This window comes from Doryrhamphus excisus, linkage group LG19, assembly GCF_037039965.1.
Source record: "Doryrhamphus excisus strain RoL-2023G ecotype Guam linkage group LG19, RoL_Dexc_Guam_v1.1, whole genome shotgun sequence".
NCBI lineage: Eukaryota > Metazoa > Chordata > Actinopteri > Syngnathiformes > Syngnathidae > Doryrhamphus > Doryrhamphus excisus.
This window is the reverse complement of record NC_136375.1, coordinates 17,081,682-17,097,796: the sequence shown is the minus strand read 5'-3', so window position 1 is coordinate 17,097,796 and position 16,115 is coordinate 17,081,682. Positions and strand designations below refer to the sequence as shown.

The 16,115-nt window shown below is 42.9% G+C and overlaps 3 protein-coding genes across 7 annotated transcripts; 1 reads left to right on the top strand and 2 right to left on the bottom strand.

Moving 5' to 3' along the window:
* Window positions 1–77: 77 nt before the first annotated feature.
* Window positions 78–8,330, top strand: coq8ab (coenzyme Q8A, genome duplicate b). Of its 2 annotated transcripts, XM_058056032.2 has the most exons (15): window positions 78–620; window positions 695–830; window positions 1,391–1,669; window positions 2,073–2,139; window positions 3,334–3,408; window positions 3,493–3,618; window positions 4,033–4,118; window positions 4,187–4,327; window positions 4,386–4,467; window positions 4,555–4,648; window positions 6,039–6,180; window positions 6,275–6,382; window positions 6,449–6,514; window positions 6,972–7,058; window positions 7,120–8,330. In XM_058056032.2, exons 2-15 carry the CDS (start codon window positions 714–716, stop codon window positions 7,405–7,407), a joined length of 1,758 nt encoding a protein of 585 aa, XP_057912015.2. In that variant the 5' UTR covers window positions 78–620; window positions 695–713; the 3' UTR covers window positions 7,408–8,330. The 2 variants fall into 2 exon arrangements, with proteins under 2 accessions (XP_057912015.2, XP_078655062.1); XM_078798936.1 differs by lacking the exon at window positions 78–620 and having other exon boundaries at window positions 701–830; window positions 1,391–1,662.
* On the bottom strand, window positions 7,481–12,606 carry LOC131106708 (proton-coupled zinc antiporter SLC30A2-like). 2 transcript variants are annotated; one of them, XM_058056033.2, is made up of 8 exons: window positions 12,466–12,606; window positions 12,216–12,403; window positions 10,020–10,166; window positions 9,786–9,951; window positions 9,175–9,331; window positions 8,922–9,027; window positions 8,713–8,847; window positions 7,481–7,847 (listed from the first exon to the last, which is right to left on the bottom strand). In XM_058056033.2, exons 1-8 carry the CDS (start codon window positions 12,522–12,524, stop codon window positions 7,726–7,728), a joined length of 1,080 nt encoding a protein of 359 aa, XP_057912016.2. In that variant the 5' UTR covers window positions 12,525–12,606; the 3' UTR covers window positions 7,481–7,725. The 2 variants fall into 2 exon arrangements, with proteins under 2 accessions (XP_057912016.2, XP_078655063.1); XM_078798937.1 differs by having other exon boundaries at window positions 10,020–10,064.
* Window positions 12,607–12,630: 24 nt separating this feature from the next.
* On the bottom strand, window positions 12,631–15,983 carry dnajc5gb (DnaJ (Hsp40) homolog, subfamily C, member 5 gamma b). Of its 3 annotated transcripts, none has more exons than XM_078798939.1 (7): window positions 15,733–15,983; window positions 15,056–15,181; window positions 14,662–14,875; window positions 14,273–14,426; window positions 13,973–14,031; window positions 13,861–13,912; window positions 12,631–13,376 (listed from the first exon to the last, which is right to left on the bottom strand). In XM_078798939.1, the coding sequence occupies exons 2-7, from the start codon at window positions 15,166–15,168 to the stop codon at window positions 13,306–13,308; spliced, it is 663 nt and encodes a 220-aa protein (XP_078655065.1). In that variant the 5' UTR covers window positions 15,169–15,181; window positions 15,733–15,983; the 3' UTR covers window positions 12,631–13,305. The 3 variants fall into 3 exon arrangements, with proteins under 3 accessions (XP_078655065.1, XP_078655066.1, XP_078655064.1); XM_078798940.1 differs by having other exon boundaries at window positions 13,861–13,888; XM_078798938.1 differs by having other exon boundaries at window positions 13,861–14,031; window positions 15,733–15,981.
* Between the last annotated feature and the right edge of the window lie 132 nt (window positions 15,984–16,115).

Here is a 16,115-nt window from a genome sequence, read left to right as displayed (position 1 = left end):
TTAAACATACAAGCTCACAAGTCTACGGCTTTTTAAGAAAAATAAAACTACATGTTTAATCCTTCAGGGAGCAAAAAATATGTCACAAAATCTACCATATATGCTACAAAGTATGATAAATGGTGAACAAGTGGTAATGGTAAAAAGTACCACACACATATTGTAATCTATTTCATTGTTTTTAAGTTGTTTTTTTTTTTTTTTTTAGAAATACTACAACGGCGTGTAATTGTTCAACATAGTCATGATAAGATAGGCTACTTTTAAAAACTTTTCTTTGGCGCTGAAAGAAAAGCGGAATCACTTTTTCCGAATGCCGACGATTGTGCGTTGAACGCATCACACGTGGCCACCTCAGGGACCGCCCCCGCTCCGGACACGTCAGCCGTGAGGCCGACTTCTAGGCTCTAACAAGCGGGCTGATAGTCGCTCCCCAGCGGCCTCCGTTCTCCGGTGGCGTCGGTCTCTATGTGGATAGGCTGACACTCGGATGAACTGCCCCTCCCTCACTGTGAGCGGACCTCCCCGCGGGTGTTCCTCGGGTAGAAAAGTGTCCTTGAGCGGAGACGAGACGAGCCTTGACTCGGCGTCAAGTCAAATGAAGGTGAACCACTTTGTTGGTGAGTACACTCAATTCAACCAAAGCGTTCATTCTGTCTTTTAAAACTCTAATGAAGACTACCCGACCGTTCAGGTGGGCGCTCCAGAGCAACATGACAGGCGACGCGGTGCTTCGGACGGTGGCTCTCGCCTGGATCAAGCAGGCTGTGGGCCGGGCTCCCCCGGCAGGGCTAGCCGGTGCCGGCAGCTTCCATCACGGATCGCTGCGGGTGAGAGTGGACCCCACTTGTGGAGCCACAACTATTGCAAACCTCTGCCAGCTTTTCTTTTACTGGCTTGAAGGGTTATTATGGGATGGAAGATGTTGAAATGACGTAATTGTATCGTACAGTCATGCTTTTTGGAGATTTAGCTATCTCAAAATGCACTTAATATTAAGTGCATCAAAATGCATCCAATACAGCATCTCTATCACAAACGATGCATCTATAGAAATAACAAGACTAATTATTAATTGTGTTTATGTAGAATATTGATTATTGTGGCCGTTTTTTAAATTCGTTCATATTAAAAAAAATAATGGGCAGCTGGAAAAGGAGGGATTTCATGTGGTTGCAATGTGCTTGCTCACCACTAGAGGCCACTAGATTCAACAGTCTACAGCATGGTTTATATTTTGGCAAGCAACTGCTAAATGACAAGAAGGCACTACTACCGTAGCATGATATTATATTATTTATTATTATATACTGTATATCATTTCTATAGCACACCTGAGAAGATGCTAACTTGCACACAGATGCTCCAAAGTAATGTGGAATGATTCCAGGAAACGGTGAACAAACACGGGGACCTCCTCGTCCGCGGATGCTCCACCTTCCCTTCCTGGCTGTGTGGCGGTCAAAACGGAGGTACGGGCCCGGAACGTGGAGGAAGAACCAAGCGGGCCAGGTCACGCTCGGACCTGCCCCTCCAGCCCGTACGTGCGCACCGCAGCAGCAGCAGAATGTTAAGCCGAGACAACCAATCAGTGGGGAGACTGACAGCGGAGGACGTGGACAAGGCGAGGAGCAGCAAGAGGGAGGACGTGAAGCCCTACAAGCAAGTGGTATAGGCCCTCGTCTACGTGTGTATACGCTGTAGCTCCAGGCAGGTTGTCCACAGTGGGACATTTGGGACGTTTATTAACAGTGGATAAATAGTCTAAAAATAGAACCAAAAATGGTCATGGTTTCATTTCATTTGAACATGCATCAGATTCCAATTGAGTGCATCCCATAATCAGTTCCCAGTTCCACATGTCCAAAAGGAGTAGGAAGAAGCAAAGCTTATTAAATCCTACCCCTCCATCTGCTACTTTTACAATCACTAACTCTTACGTTTGTTCACTTCCTGCTTATATACACGAGAACATTTTAGTAACAAAGTTGAAATATTAAAGAAAAATCCATTTTCAATTCAAGTGGTGATATTAATGACGTTAATGTTCTTGGTTTCGGTTTCTGTTTCAGCTGAGTGAAAGCGCCCGAGAGAGAAAAGTGCCCGTCACTCGCATTGGACGGCTAGTGAGTTTTGGAGGTACGTTCACACGCCTTCCTGCTGTTCCTGTCCAAGACCACCCTCGCGTTGATGAGTTGGAGGATAATTAGGCGGGTGTGCAAATATGCTCATGTTACTATGGTTACACCTAACAAAGTGTCTACCTCTGAAAATGGCTAAAAATGTTAGAATGCTAATGTTAGCGTTAGTATGCTATTAGTATTTCTCTCTTTAAGTCCACTGTAATAGATAATAGTATCGAAAAAGGTGACTATAGGGGTGTTATTTTATGTCCAGAGGGCTCTAATCATGTTAAGAAGCCAATTTAGAAGGTCATAAATAGGTTTTACATGTCTATTTTCTCTGGTGACGTCTACTATATTGTATCATAGGATTGTACAGATGACTGTAGGGGTGTTATTTCATGTCCGGAGAGCTCTAATCATGTTAAGAAGCCAATTTAGAAGGTCATAAATAGGTTTTGCATGTCTATTTTCTCTGGTGACGTCTACTATATTGTATCATAGGATTGTACAGATAACTGTAGGGGTGTTATTTCATGTCCGGAGGGCTCTAATCATGTTAAGAAGCCAATTTAGAAGGTCATAAATAGGTTTTACATGTCTATTTTCTCTGGTGACGTCTACTATATTGTATCATAGGATTGTACAGATGACTGTAGGGGCGTTATTTCATGTCCGGAGGGCTCTCATGTTAAGAAGCCAATTTAGAAGGTCATAAATAGGTTTTACATGTCTATTTTCTCTGGTGACGTCTACTATATTGTATCATAGGATTGTACAGATGACTGTAGGGGTGTTATTTCATGTCCGGAGGGCTCTCATCATGTTAAGAAGCCAATTTAGAAGGTCATAAATAGGTTTTACATGTCTATTTTCTCTGGTGACGTCTACTATATTGTATCATAGGATTGTACAGATGACTGTAGGGGTGCTATTTCATGTCCGGAGCGCTCTAATCATGTTAAAAAAACAATCAGAGAAGGTCACCAACAGGTTTTATACGTTCATCTACTATATTGTAGCAATGGCTTTTTGCCTTCATTGCTTGCTAACTTGCTAGCATTCTGTAGCCCCGCCCCCGCGTACTGGGACGAAGATGCTGATTGGCTGACAGGAGGGTTCATTCTACGATGGACACATGCTGAATGAAGCCTGGTGTCATCCAGCCTCCATAGCGTTATGTCCGTGTTGTGTGCGCACGTTTGTCCAGGTTTGGCAGTGGGACTCGGCATTGGCGCCATCGCTGAAGTGGCCAAGAAAACCTTTAAACCTCAACAAGAGCAAGGTAGGATATTCTTTCTGGAATATGAAACAATACTTAGTCATAGCAGACAAACGTATCCATCGGGTCATGTTGCTACGTTTTCAGGCGATAGAAAGGCCATCTTGGATGCCACCGCCTTCCTGTCTGAAGCCAATGCTGAGAGGATCGTCCGTACGCTGTGCAAAGTCCGCGGCGCTGCGTTGAAACTCGGACAGATGCTCAGCATTCAAGGTAGGGAGGGGCTACACCGCGGGTGGGGGTGTGCACGTACAATATACTTTCTCACGGTGTAACGAAACCAAAACAAGGCATCGACCACCAACTTAAACCAACTGGTATTTCTAAATTCCCGCTAAACGCTTTGGAGTTATTTGTGTAGGGCGATAAAAAAGACCATGACCACAAAGTCATAAGTTGGACCCGCCCCCACCCCCCATGGGAAATGTGAGTGAGTTGTATCTGTATATGAATGTGGAGCAGCCCGCCACAAATCAAATACTTTGAATAAAGTATGAAACACAAATTAAAATATCTTCTTTTTTTTGGGCGTGTTTGCATCATTCATGTAGAGGATGCCTTGGGGGGGGGGAGGGGGGGGTTCATGTATTGATGAGGAATAACAACAATCAAATAACTCCTCTTTAGACGACGCCTTCATTAACCCTCAGCTGGCCAAAATCTTTGATCGAGTTCGCCAGAGTGCAGACTTCATGCCCACCAAGCAGATGCTGGTAATGTGTGTTTCTAGAGGGGGGGTGCACAGAGGCTGAAATGAAGGAACGGCTTGTGCGTTGTGCAGAAGGCCATCAGCAGCGACCTGGGCCCCGACTGGCGCCAGCGTCTGGACTACTTTGAGGAGAAGCCCTTCGCGGCGGCGTCCATCGGCCAGGTGCATCTGGCTATGCTGAAAGACGGCAGGGAGGTGGCCATGAAGATTCAGGTGAGAAAGAACCATGCGGCCAAGAGGAGCAAAACGCCACCTCTCCATCTTCCCTCAGTATCCCGCCGTCTCCAAGAGTATCGACAGCGACGTCAGCAACATCATGGCGGCTCTGAGCTTAAGCAACGCTCTACCTCAAGGTGCCACGCACACGTCGGCTCGAAGATAACTCGCTATTGTTCGACGCCACGCTTCCGTGTTCTTATTTCTTCTCCTTTCTTGCGCAGGTCTGTTCCCAGAGCACCTCATCCAGGTCATGAGCCGAGAGCTGGCGCTGGAATGCGATTACGTCCGAGAGGCCCAGTGTACCAGAAAGTTCCAGTGAGTCCTGCACGCCTTGTTGATACCGTAAACTGGCATGCGCTATCTGCACTATTTGCTGCTGCCCAACGCAACGCAAGATTGATAAGACGAGCTTATTCCATCAAACATTTTAAAAAAGTTAATAATGCTTTATATTCATGTAAAAAATGTATTCAAAACAGGTTCTGTTGTACAAAAAAATATATTAAAAAAAAGCATGTAAACAAATTCTATATTTTTTAAGGGTAAAAACAACACATCTGCTATATAAAATGCATGTCAAAAATTGTTTCATTTTTAAAAAGTGTAAAAAAAATCACGAGTTCTGCTATAAAAACATTCATGGAAACAGATGATATATTTTCTTAAGTGTAAAAAAATATACTTACATTCTGCCAAATGAAAATGCATGTCATTTTTTTATGTATTGTTTAAAAAGTGTGTAAAAAAAAAAAAACCCACACACTTCTGCTACATAAAAACTCATGTAACACATGTTTTTTTATGTAAATATTAAGTATATATATATATAAGTGTAAAAGTGTTCTGTAAAAAAAAGTTCTCGTATGTAAAAACGCGCACACACACACACACACATTGTTTTAATGCAGGGGTGGGCAAACTACGGCCCGGGGGCCACATGCGGCCCACCAAGCGTTTGAATCCGGCCCGCCAGTTGCTTTCTAAGTATTTCAACTTTTAACATACAAACTGGCAACATGACTTGCAAGTCTTATTTAGTAAAAAAAAAACAACAAAACTGTCAAATTAAATGACGTAGTTAGATGTGGTGTGATGTTTAAAGTGCTCCTGAAAAAAAGGGACATGAAAACATACAGCTGATAGTATATAACACTTACAGATAAAATTAGACAAAAAAAAATTCAAGGAAAATTATAAGTATAAAATAGTGTATGTGTTAAATATATATATATATATATATATATATGTATGTTCTGGCCCCCCCGGACAATTTTGTTTCCTCAATGCGGCCCACGAGTGAAAGTATTTGCCCACCCCTGTTTTAATGTATTGTTTAAAAAGCGTTTAAAAAAAGTGTAAAAAAACCCCACTTCTGCTACATAAAAACTCATGAAACGCGTGTTTTTTAATGTAAATATTTTTAAAGTGTAAAATAAAAATGTATTCTGTAAAAAAAGTTGTAGAATGTAAACAATTTTAATTTTAAAACGTAAAAATTCATGCAAAAGTATATGTATAAAACAAACGTGTACCATCTGAAATAAAGCAGATGTTAAAAATATTTTTTTAAATATGTGACAACTTACTGTTTGGGGAGAAGTAAGGAAAAAAACCACCTTACCACATCCAAAATGATTTGTAAAACAATTTTGAGGAAGTTAACTGTGTGTGTGTGTGTGTGTGTGTGTGTGTGTGTGTGTGTCAGAGAGCTGCTGAAGGGCCACCCATTCTTCAACGTGCCCGATGTGATTGACGAACTGAGCAGCCGCCACATCCTGACCACCACGCTGGTATCGGGCTTCCCTCTGGACCGGGCTACAGAACTCTCCCAGGAGCTCAGGAACGAGGTACGGCTCGGCACCGGAGAAGCGTTTTTTTTTTTTTTTTGGTGTTCCAAACACAAACTTTGTTCACCGGAACTTTCTTTCACCTTTTGGATAGATTTGTGAGCAAATCCTCATTTTGTGCCTGAGGGAGCTTTTCGAGTTCCGCTACATGCAGACGGACCCCAACTGGTCCAACTTCTTCTACGACCCGCAAACACACAAGGTGAGCTGCAACGTGGTTTTTATTTCCAACGCGTCCAAAGTGAAGTCACGATTGTCGTGTTGGCAGGTGGCGCTCTTAGACTTTGGAGCCACGCGACAATTTGACAAAACTTTCACAGACTCGTACATGGAGGTAAGACCTGACGCTTGCAATTCCATTGTGTGCCACCAGAGGTCGTGGTTTAGTCACTGTTGTAGTAGTAGTAGTAGTAGTAGTAGTAGTAGTTGTAGCACTAGTAGTAGTCGTAAAGCCCCACTGATTATGCACTGATTATTCTTAAAATGTTATGAATTTCCTGAATTAATTTAAATATAATGAAAACATGTAATGTATTGTTTCATGCATTACTGATGCATTTTATATTTATGTGTATTTATATATATTCATATTTATGTATTATTTCACATATTAATTTGAATGCATTTCAATAGTTTTGACATTTTAGTGCTAGTTCACGTGTTAATTTGAATTCAAATGTTAATATTATTTTGTGCATTAATTTTAAATGTAATTTTTCTTGTAGATATGAAAAATGTATTGTTGCTTTTCAAGTGCCATCGTATGTTCTGATTCGTGTGTTGCTGTCCAGGTTATCAACGCGGCCGCACATCAAGACAGAGAAGGCGTCCTGCAGAGATCCCGAGACATGAAGTTCCTTACTGGATTCGAGTCCAAGGTAAGAAACTTTTTGGTCGCCGCCAACGCAAAAACACAAACAGACGACTTCTGGTCCTCAGGCGATGGAGAACGCCCACGTGGACGCCGTCATGACCCTGGGGGAGGCCTTCGCCTCGTCAGAGCCCTTCGACTTCGGCGCGCAGAGCACCACCGAGCGCATCCACCGCCTCATCCCGGTCATGCTGAGGGAGCGCCTGACGCCGCCGCCCGAGGAGACCTACTCCCTGCATCGCAAGATGGGCGGATCATTCCTCATCTGCTCCAAACTCAAAGCCAAAATCGCTTGCGCGGACATGTTCCGGGAGGCCTACGCTCGCTACTGGGAGGATGGACAACGTCCTGATTAGGGATGTGCTAAAAACTGCACTATTTATGTCTTTTTTTGCACACGTGGAAAATGGGAGAGCTCAGCTGTGCCTTGAGAATAACGTGGGAATGTTTATTTGTACAAACTGCTACAAATGTGCAGAACATGTTTCCATGCAACAAAAATACCAAGTTTGCCTCTACATCATTCTACAGACATTTTAGCGCTAATCAAATCCTCAGTAGTTCCTCATGTGTGCGATCTGGCGCCCTCATGTGACGAATAATTGGTACTTTTTCTTTTTTTTTATCTACTTCCACGTCTATGCAGCATCCTCCCTCACTTTTCATTGGGGGGGTCACCAGTCCGTCTTGGTGGTTCCGGACTGTTCCACTTGGAGTGTCATTCCGGTGAAGCCAAACTCTGAACGCAGGAGTTCTGTTGCTGTTGCCAGGATGACGAGTGGATCAGCGTCGTCCTCTGCAACATACAGCGTTTACATCCAATCACACGTCAGCGAGCGGCGAGTACTTCTACTGCATGGCTTAGCTGTCCTAATGTCTGGAATATGTCGTACTATATCCTTCCTCTTGTGTTAGCTTTCTGGTATCATCTCCTATGTTAACGGGTGGGTTTTGACCCATGTATTAAATCAGCTATAAAATACACTAAAAACAATAAGTTACCATCAAATTTGCTTCTCATGTCTTGGTTACCTTCTTAGGCTTCCTCATCCATGAAAATGTTGATTTTAATACTTTTGGTCTTTTTTTGTCACTATACCCCTCCATTTCTATTTACAAAAATGCTAAAATGAACCTCAAAAGAATCATATTCAGAAATTGAAGCTTCTTTTTCTCAATTATTTTTATGTATTGTTTAAAAAAAGTGTTAAAAAAACACCAGTTGAATGTAACAATGTAACATGTTTTATGTATATTCTTTCAAAGTGTAAAAGATAAAGGTGTTCTGTTTAAAAAAAACGTTCTAGTACATAAAAATGCATGTAAAGCATTTTATTTTTAAATATTTTTTTAAAAATTCATGTAAAAGTATATGTATAAAACATGTTTAAAAAATGTATAACATAAATAAAAAAAATAAAGTAGTTAAAAATGATTTTTTAAACATTTCAAATATATTTGAAAGCATATTGTTTGGCAGGAAGTAAGGAAAAAAACACCTTACCACATCCAAAATAATTAGTAAAACAATTTTGAGGAAGATAACGGTGTGTGATGTAAGGAGAGAATTGAATAGAATAATGGTATGGAACATGCAAACATATACTGTATATACTGTATATACTGTACATGACTTCCAAGTCTCCATCGTGTGGTCTTACCTGCCGTCACGTGCACACAAAGTAAACAGTGGGTGGTGTCCAGGCTCCACACGTGCAGGTCGTGTAGCGACGCCACCCCTGGCACGGACAGCAGGACGTCCCGCACGGAAGTGTAGCAGACGTTGGGCGGGGCACCTGCAGGAAGAAGATTGCGCCTTAATCAGAATAACAACAATGATGATGATGATGATGTTTGATGCCCGGTCTACCATCCATCAGCACTCGGAACACATCCCTGGCGGCGGGCAAGGTGCTCCACATGACGAGCACCGAGAAGAGCAGCGTGCATACGGGGTCGGCGGCTTTGCATTCAGGCTGCCAGAGGAAGAAGAAGAAAACCTCAGATGAAGATACTTTGGCGTGCGCATGGCGTGCGCATGGCGTGCGCATGGCGTGCGCATGGCGTGCGCATGGCGTGCGCATGGCGTGCGCATGGCGTGCGCATGGCGTGCTGCAACTCACCCACAGTCGGATGACGGCAGCCGTCAGCAGGACGCCGACACTCTGCACCAGGTCTCCCACCGCGTGGATGAAAGCGGCCTTCACGCTGGCGTTGCCGTGAGCGGCGGAGAAGGCGTGGCTGTGAGAGACACCCGACTGGTGGAGGATCACGACCATCCTGGAACAGGGGTCATATACATATATATATATATATATATATACACACATATACGTATATATATATATATACATATACATATATGTATATATACACACACTACATACATACACACTACAACATTACAGCATTCTTGTAAAATTACTACTTTTCTGTCACTCAATAAATAAATATGAACTAATATTTCTCTTTGAGATCAATAAAGCATCTGCAGCGAAGGAAGACTGTATATAACTTCATCTTTAACTAAGAATGATTTGGAGTGCATGAGAAAGTGGACTTCCTTTGACCACATGGTCCTGAACAATAACTAAAAGCTCTTCAAACATCACGTTATCTTTAAAAAATGACATCAGGAGGTTGCCTACAGCCACAGCTGTGTTTTTTTTAACCAACCATGCACCCGTGGACAATAGGAGACTGGGGGGTTGACTGTAGTATTTACGGTACTCACAGGATATTTGCGGCCACAGCACAGCCCGAAGTGAGAAGCATCACGTCGGCGTCGATGTGGTAGCCGCCGCCGCCGCCGCCGTCTGTGATCCTCTGCACGGCCGACAAGACCAGCACCGCCGTCACGGTCCAGATGGACATGAGCGACAGCAGCATGCCCAGAACCTCTGGAGGACAGACACTGCTCATCTAGTCCAAGTACCAGCAGACGGGTCTTTTGTATGGGAGGGGTCACCTGCTCGATGCCACCCAAAGGTCATGGTGGGGGTGGGCGGGCGTCCTGAGACCCAGAGAGAGAAGATGCTCACAGCGATGCTTCCAACGTCAGTCAGCAGGTGTGCCGCGTCCGTCATGATGGCCAGGCTGTGGGCGGCGTACCCGCCTGTAGAATGCTCGCTAATTAACCTAGCATGTTTTTGGAATGGGGGGGGGGGCGGAGTACCCGGAGAAAACATGCAAACTCCACACAGAGATGGCCGAGGGGTGGTGTTGAACTCGGGTGTCCGAGCTGTAAGGTCTACAAGCAAACCACTCCTCCACCACGCAGCCTCTACTTGACATTATTGATTATATATGGTCTAAAACATCTAATAGAGAGCACAAAATGAACAGAGAACCACTCCGCCACCACGCAGCCTCTACTTGACATTATTGATTATATATGGTCTAAAACATCTAATAGAGAGCACAAAATGAACAGAGAACCACTCCGCCACCACGCAGCCTCTACTTGACATTATTGATTATATATGGTCTAAAACATCTAATAGAGGGCACAAAATGAACAGAGAACCACTCCGCCACCACGCAGCCTCTACTTGACATTATTGATTATATATGGTCTAAAACATCTAATAGAGAGCACAAAATGAACAGAGAACCACTCCGCCACCACGCAGCCTCTACTTGACATTATTGATTATATATTGTCTAAAACATCTAATAGAGGGCACAAAATGAACAGAGAACCACTCCGCCACCACGCAGCCTCTACTTGACATTATTGATTATATATGGTCTAAAACATCTAATAGAGAGCACAAAATGAACAGAGAACCACTCCGCCACCACGCAGCCTCTACTTGACATTATTGATTATATATGGTCTAAAACATCTAATAGAGGGCACAAAATGAACAGAGAACCACTCCGCCACCACGCAGCCTCTACTTGACATTATTGATTATATATGGTCTAAAACATCTAATAGAGGGCACAAAATGAACAGAGAACCACTCCCCCACCACGCAGCCTCTACTTGACATTATTGATTATATATTGTCTAAAACATCTAATAGAGGGCACAAAATGAACAGAGAACCACTCCGCCACCACGCAGCCTCTACTTGACATTATTGATTATATATGGTCTAAAACATCTAATAGAGAGCACAAAATGAACAGAGAACCACTCCGCCACCACGCAGCCTCTACTTGACATTATTGATTATATATGGTCTAAAACATCTAATAGAGAGCACAAAATCAACAGAGAACCACTCCCCCACCACGCAGCCTCTACTTGACATTATTGATTATATATGGTCTAAAACATCTAATTGAGAACCCCCACCCACCAGTATGAGCCTGGGATTTGTTTTTCAGAAAGTGTTCCATAATAATAAGCACATTAGCACTCAATAAGATGATGAAATGTTACATTTATGTATTCCAGCATAGCGTCAGCATTTTAAAATCTATACAATACAGTCTGGGAGAAAGTGTAGGAAAGTTAGAAGATGCGTCCAAGAACCGTCAAAGTGGGACACAATGCATAAAATGTGATGTAGTATTGAATCATTTCATTTCATTTCATACGTTTAATAAGTAATCTATGATAAGTATGGATGTAAAACGCTTAAATTATTATAAATTATTATGAATTTAATAAGTAATCTATGATAAGTATGGATGTAAAACGCTTAAATTACTATAAATTATTACGGATTATTATGATTTTATTATATTTTTTATTTAAAATTTGCATTGCATTAATTTGCATTGCATTAAATTAAATGAATAATAATTCATAATAATTTAAGAGTTTTACATCCATACTTCTCATAGATAACTTATTTGGAGCTGCGATTAAGGGTGATATGTTACCAGTTAAATATGGACAAAATGCAATTAAATATTTTAATCGAATCAAACAGCCGTATTTTCATAGTTACAGAAAACATTAGAGCCCTGTGGACATGGAATAACACCCCTATATGCACCTTTACACTCCAAGACAAAAATAAGACTCATGCTACTTTGTGTATTTTACTTCATTTTGCCATTTTTATGCTTGAAAATGCTTAATTTAGGTAAATAGATAGAATAACATTAATATTATTATGAAATAAATATGTTAAAAATGCGTGATGATTTATTCATATATTTGTGAAAAAGCTAATATTGCTATGTATATAAATAGGAGACTCACCAACCACCTCCCCAACCATGAAGATTAGGCTGATCGCCAAGGCAACAAGGAGCTTCCTCCTGGCCACACATCTCGCCTCGCTTTCATTCGGCGACGTCACACCCAGCTCGCCACCACAGGACCGCTCCAGCTGCTGCAGGTGGTCTGGAAGGGGGGCGTCCGAGTGAGAACCGCGTTGATCCCGAGCGCTGAAAGAAAGAAGAACTGGTGACGACACGCAATACGAGTCGGCAACATGTGAGCCGCGTACCAGGATGGACGCTCTCGGCACTCCAGGAGCGGTTTCTCGGATTCGGCAGACGGCTCCATAGACTCAACTGTTGCCGAGAGAAAAGCCACCTGCTCCGACGGGCGTTATCTGTCAGGAGGCGGAGCACGCTGCCGGCCAATGAGCTTGCAGGTGGACGCAGTGGGATCAATGACACCTGAGTTTATTCCATCAGAACAGAGTGACAAACGTTTATCCAGGAGAGATACACGTTGGGAATGTTGGGATGAAGATACATCCGTAAGTACAAATAAAGCCTACAAAAGAAAAAACATTCACCTTCTACACTCGTTCTTTCAATATATTGCTGATGTCCAACACATAATATACATCCAAGAAATAAAACACATTGGATTAAAAATGAAAGGCTTTCTCTTGCGTATATGTGGAATAAAAACGGACATAAAAACAGGATTTGGATTGAAGGTCTCAAACAGCCGCATCGCCGGGCCAGGACCAAACAGGAAAAGGAAGTCACTTGATGATGTACATATGGGACTGAATACATGGCACCTTCACTTGAGTCATCTTGGCCTTGATTGTGGCAGCCATCTTGGTGCCTTTCAGTCCATTTTTGCAGTTGCTTGGCATCGTTCACGTTCATATCCGGCCATCATTGGCACTTTGACACGCGTTTAAAGTGCGTGAGGAGACGAGGCTTTGGTCTCCCCTCAAAAATAGCATGTTTTAAAAAGATAAATATCTAGCTGGAAGCAAAAATAAATCCAAAATAACTGCTGTAATGTAAACAAAAAAGGAAAAAAAAAAAAAACTCTATCCAGACTTGGAGCCAAGACCAGGACCACTAAGAGCCTGACCCACTCACTCCTCCACCGACAGATGTATGGCTCCGTTGCTGGCGTGGGGCTGGACGACGATGGCCTTGACCTCGCCTGCAGGGGGTGACACAGTTTGGCATGTTCAAATGCTGGGTGCCGTGTTTCAAAAGAACAACAACACTGTAATTAGAATAAAATCTAAATATTATGGGAATATCATGGAAAGATCCATTTGGATCATGGAAAGATCCATTTGGATCATGGAAAGAGGGTCATAGTGACAAAAAAAGGCCTCCATGCCCACACCAAAAGTATTAAAAGCAACATTTTCATGGATGAGGAAGCCTAAGAAGGTAACCAAGACATGAGAAGCAAATTTGATGGTAACTTATTGTTTTTAGTGTATTTTATAGCTGATTTAATACATGGGTCAAAACCCACCCGTTAACATAGGAGATGATACCAGAAAGCTAACAAGAGGAAGGTAAAGGTTAGCAATGTTTTGCTAAAAGCATTTGTAATGTCATGTGTTGTAGCGCAGGTCACTGGTGTATGAGTTTTTAGCGTTTTGCTTCGACACACCGGGCAGCATCTTTACCTGAGGCGGCATCAGCAGCTCCATCAGCAGCTCCATCAGCAGCTCCATCAGCAGCTCCATCAGCAGCTCCATCAGCAGCTCCATCAGCAGCTCCATCAGCAGCTCCATGAGCGCCCGAGGCGTCAGCATTGGCAGAAGAGCTCGGCTGGATGACAATTACGGCGTCTCGTGCTGGGAAACAATGACATGCAATACAGTTCCTTTAACAAAGAGGGAGAAAGTCAACCTAACCTTAGCATCAGGACTTTTCCACTCATCACATCATGCTTTGCGGCTTCACTCTTGAGGATTTTCAAACTATATTAATAAATATATTAAATTAACAAGAAGGGGCTTAGAGCCGATCCCTGATGCACTAAATTCACTAGATACTTCTTTTATTTAACGTGCACACATTGTAACAGCCGCTCACCATCCTCCTGTTCTCTGATTTCCGCTTCCAGGTCATCGGGATCCACGTAGAATCCGTTCTCCTCTTCCTCAGAGGGCTTGCACTTCCCGCAGCAGAAGCAGCAGCAGCAGAAGCAGCAGCAGCAGGTGAAAATCCCACAACACACCAGAAGGGCCTGAAGAACAACAGCAACAAAAATGTGCTCAGACTGAGTCCAGCTTTCAATACCTTATTTGTGCTAAGGTTTTTTTCTACTAGGAGAACAGACGTCCTTAACTTTTTAGGAGCAAAATTTTAGGAGCACAAGCAGAAAATTGACGGGCACATAATGAGGTCAACCTTCAAATTTTAGTGGCAAAATGTGAGCATTTAGCCACACTGTGGAGCCCTGATCCTAGTTCCCAGCTCACCTTAAACCAGCACTTGGACATAAGGAAGTAGTATTTGACGCTCTCGTCCCCAAACTGCTCGGCCACGTAGAGACCCATGGAGCCGTACTCATCGTAAATGACGCGCTTGTTCTCGTCGCTGAGGATGGAGTTGGCGTTGTTGATCTCTTTGAATCTCTCGGCTGCCTCAGGGTTGTCGGGGTTCTTATCGGGATGGTGTCTCAACGCCAGCTTCCTGGAGTCAAATGATTCCAGAAGAAGCAGCGGTCTCAAGAAGGGCTGTGTAATACCTTCATGTACAATAACTGGAAGAGATCATTTCTATTTTCCTGACTTACAATGAGAAAGAAACTGCTTTGAAATCCAAACAGCTATTGAGGAGAGCAAGTCTGACCTGAGAGCCTGGCAAACCCACCTGTAGGCCTTTTTTATCTCCTCTGCTGATGCTCCCTTCTGCAGACCCAGGACTTTGTACAGGCTGTCCCCTGCTGTGGACATTTTCCGCTGAGGTCTGTCTGGGTCGTCCATGTTTCAGGATGTGCTGAAACAAACACAGCACCTTATTCTCAGGAAGAACAAAACACACCCAGATCTTTCATTTGAACTGGTTTTAAGTAAAACACATAAAAAATAGGGAAGCAAACCAGACTATCTGGACATTGTCAGGAACAGAATATTTTAAATGACTGAATTTGACTTTCATTTTGACGTTTGAATTAAAAACAATTACCAAGTTGGCTTTCACATTGTTCAATTACTCTATGCCGTTTTTAAAATAGATGTATTTTAAGTGTACCTTCACTACATTCGTACTACTGTCACTAGTGTGACAGTGTCATGTTAGATTTGACGACTTTACAGTTGCTCAATCTGTGTTAAGCTATCATTGCCATTACATGCCATTTAAGCAACATAGTAGTTCCACCGTATTCCGTTTGCGGTCTTAAAACTTTGACTTTCATTCAACTCAGAAACCTTTATTGACTTTACGGTAAAAACACACTTTAAAGAGCCGCCGGATGAACTTTCTAAAAAGTGCTAACATGCCTTAGCTAACTTTAGCAAAACAGCAACGGAATGGTAGACTCTTACATTCTGGAGGAGATAAATCCTTTTCTGAGTTTTCTGAGTCAGATCATGGAGTCCAAACGTTGTAGACCGACTGTCTGTGGTTGTTACGACCCATGAAGTGAGGCTGACATGCAGGTTGTTGTGTGTCTCACACCGGCGTTTTCATGATGAGTGAGCGAGGTAGGAGTTAGCACGCTAGTTAGCTTAGCCATATGAGCTCAGCTGCGAGCAGAGCAGAACCGGGAAGTAAAAACCGGATGTGACGTAGGTATAAAAATGAGGCGGTTCCAGGCTTGCGGCGTGTCAGAGCCAAAATGGCGCCGGCGCTTTTTCAAACCCCAGTTGCCCTACTAGATTTGATTAGTGCAAGACGTTTTTTAATGTATTATTGGTTAGCTTCTGTA

Excerpts from the sequence above, each read along its gene's own strand:
- coq8ab (XM_058056032.2), top strand. The coding sequence starts at position 714 with ATGACAGGCGACGCGGTGCTTCGGACGGTGGCTCTCGCCTGGATCAAG. Across the intron at positions 1,670-2,072 it reads TGAAGCCCTACAAGCAAGTG|CTGAGTGAAAGCGCCCGAGA; the intron begins GTATAGGCCCTC and ends TTTCTGTTTCAG. Across the intron at positions 4,328-4,385 it reads AGGTGGCCATGAAGATTCAG|TATCCCGCCGTCTCCAAGAG; the intron begins GTGAGAAAGAAC and ends ATCTTCCCTCAG.
- LOC131106708 (XM_058056033.2), bottom strand. The coding sequence starts at position 12,524 with ATGGAGCCGTCTGCCGAATCCGAGAAACCGCTCCTGGAGTGCCGAGAG. Across the intron at positions 12,404-12,465 it reads TGCCGAGAGCGTCCATCCTG|CGCTCGGGATCAACGCGGTT; the intron begins GTACGCGGCTCA and ends TCTTTCTTTCAG. Across the intron at positions 7,848-8,712 it reads TTGTGTGCACGTGACGGCAG|AGGACGACGCTGATCCACTC; the intron begins GTAAGACCACAC and ends TGTATGTTGCAG.
- dnajc5gb (XM_078798938.1), bottom strand. The coding sequence starts at position 15,168 with ATGGACGACCCAGACAGACCTCAGCGGAAAATGTCCACAGCAGGGGAC. Across the intron at positions 14,427-14,661 it reads TGTCCAAGTGCTGGTTTAAG|GCCCTTCTGGTGTGTTGTGG; the intron begins GTGAGCTGGGAA and ends GTTGTTCTTCAG. Across the intron at positions 13,377-13,860 it reads AGCTGCTGATGCCGCCTCAG|GCGAGGTCAAGGCCATCGTC; the intron begins GTAAAGATGCTG and ends CACCCCCTGCAG.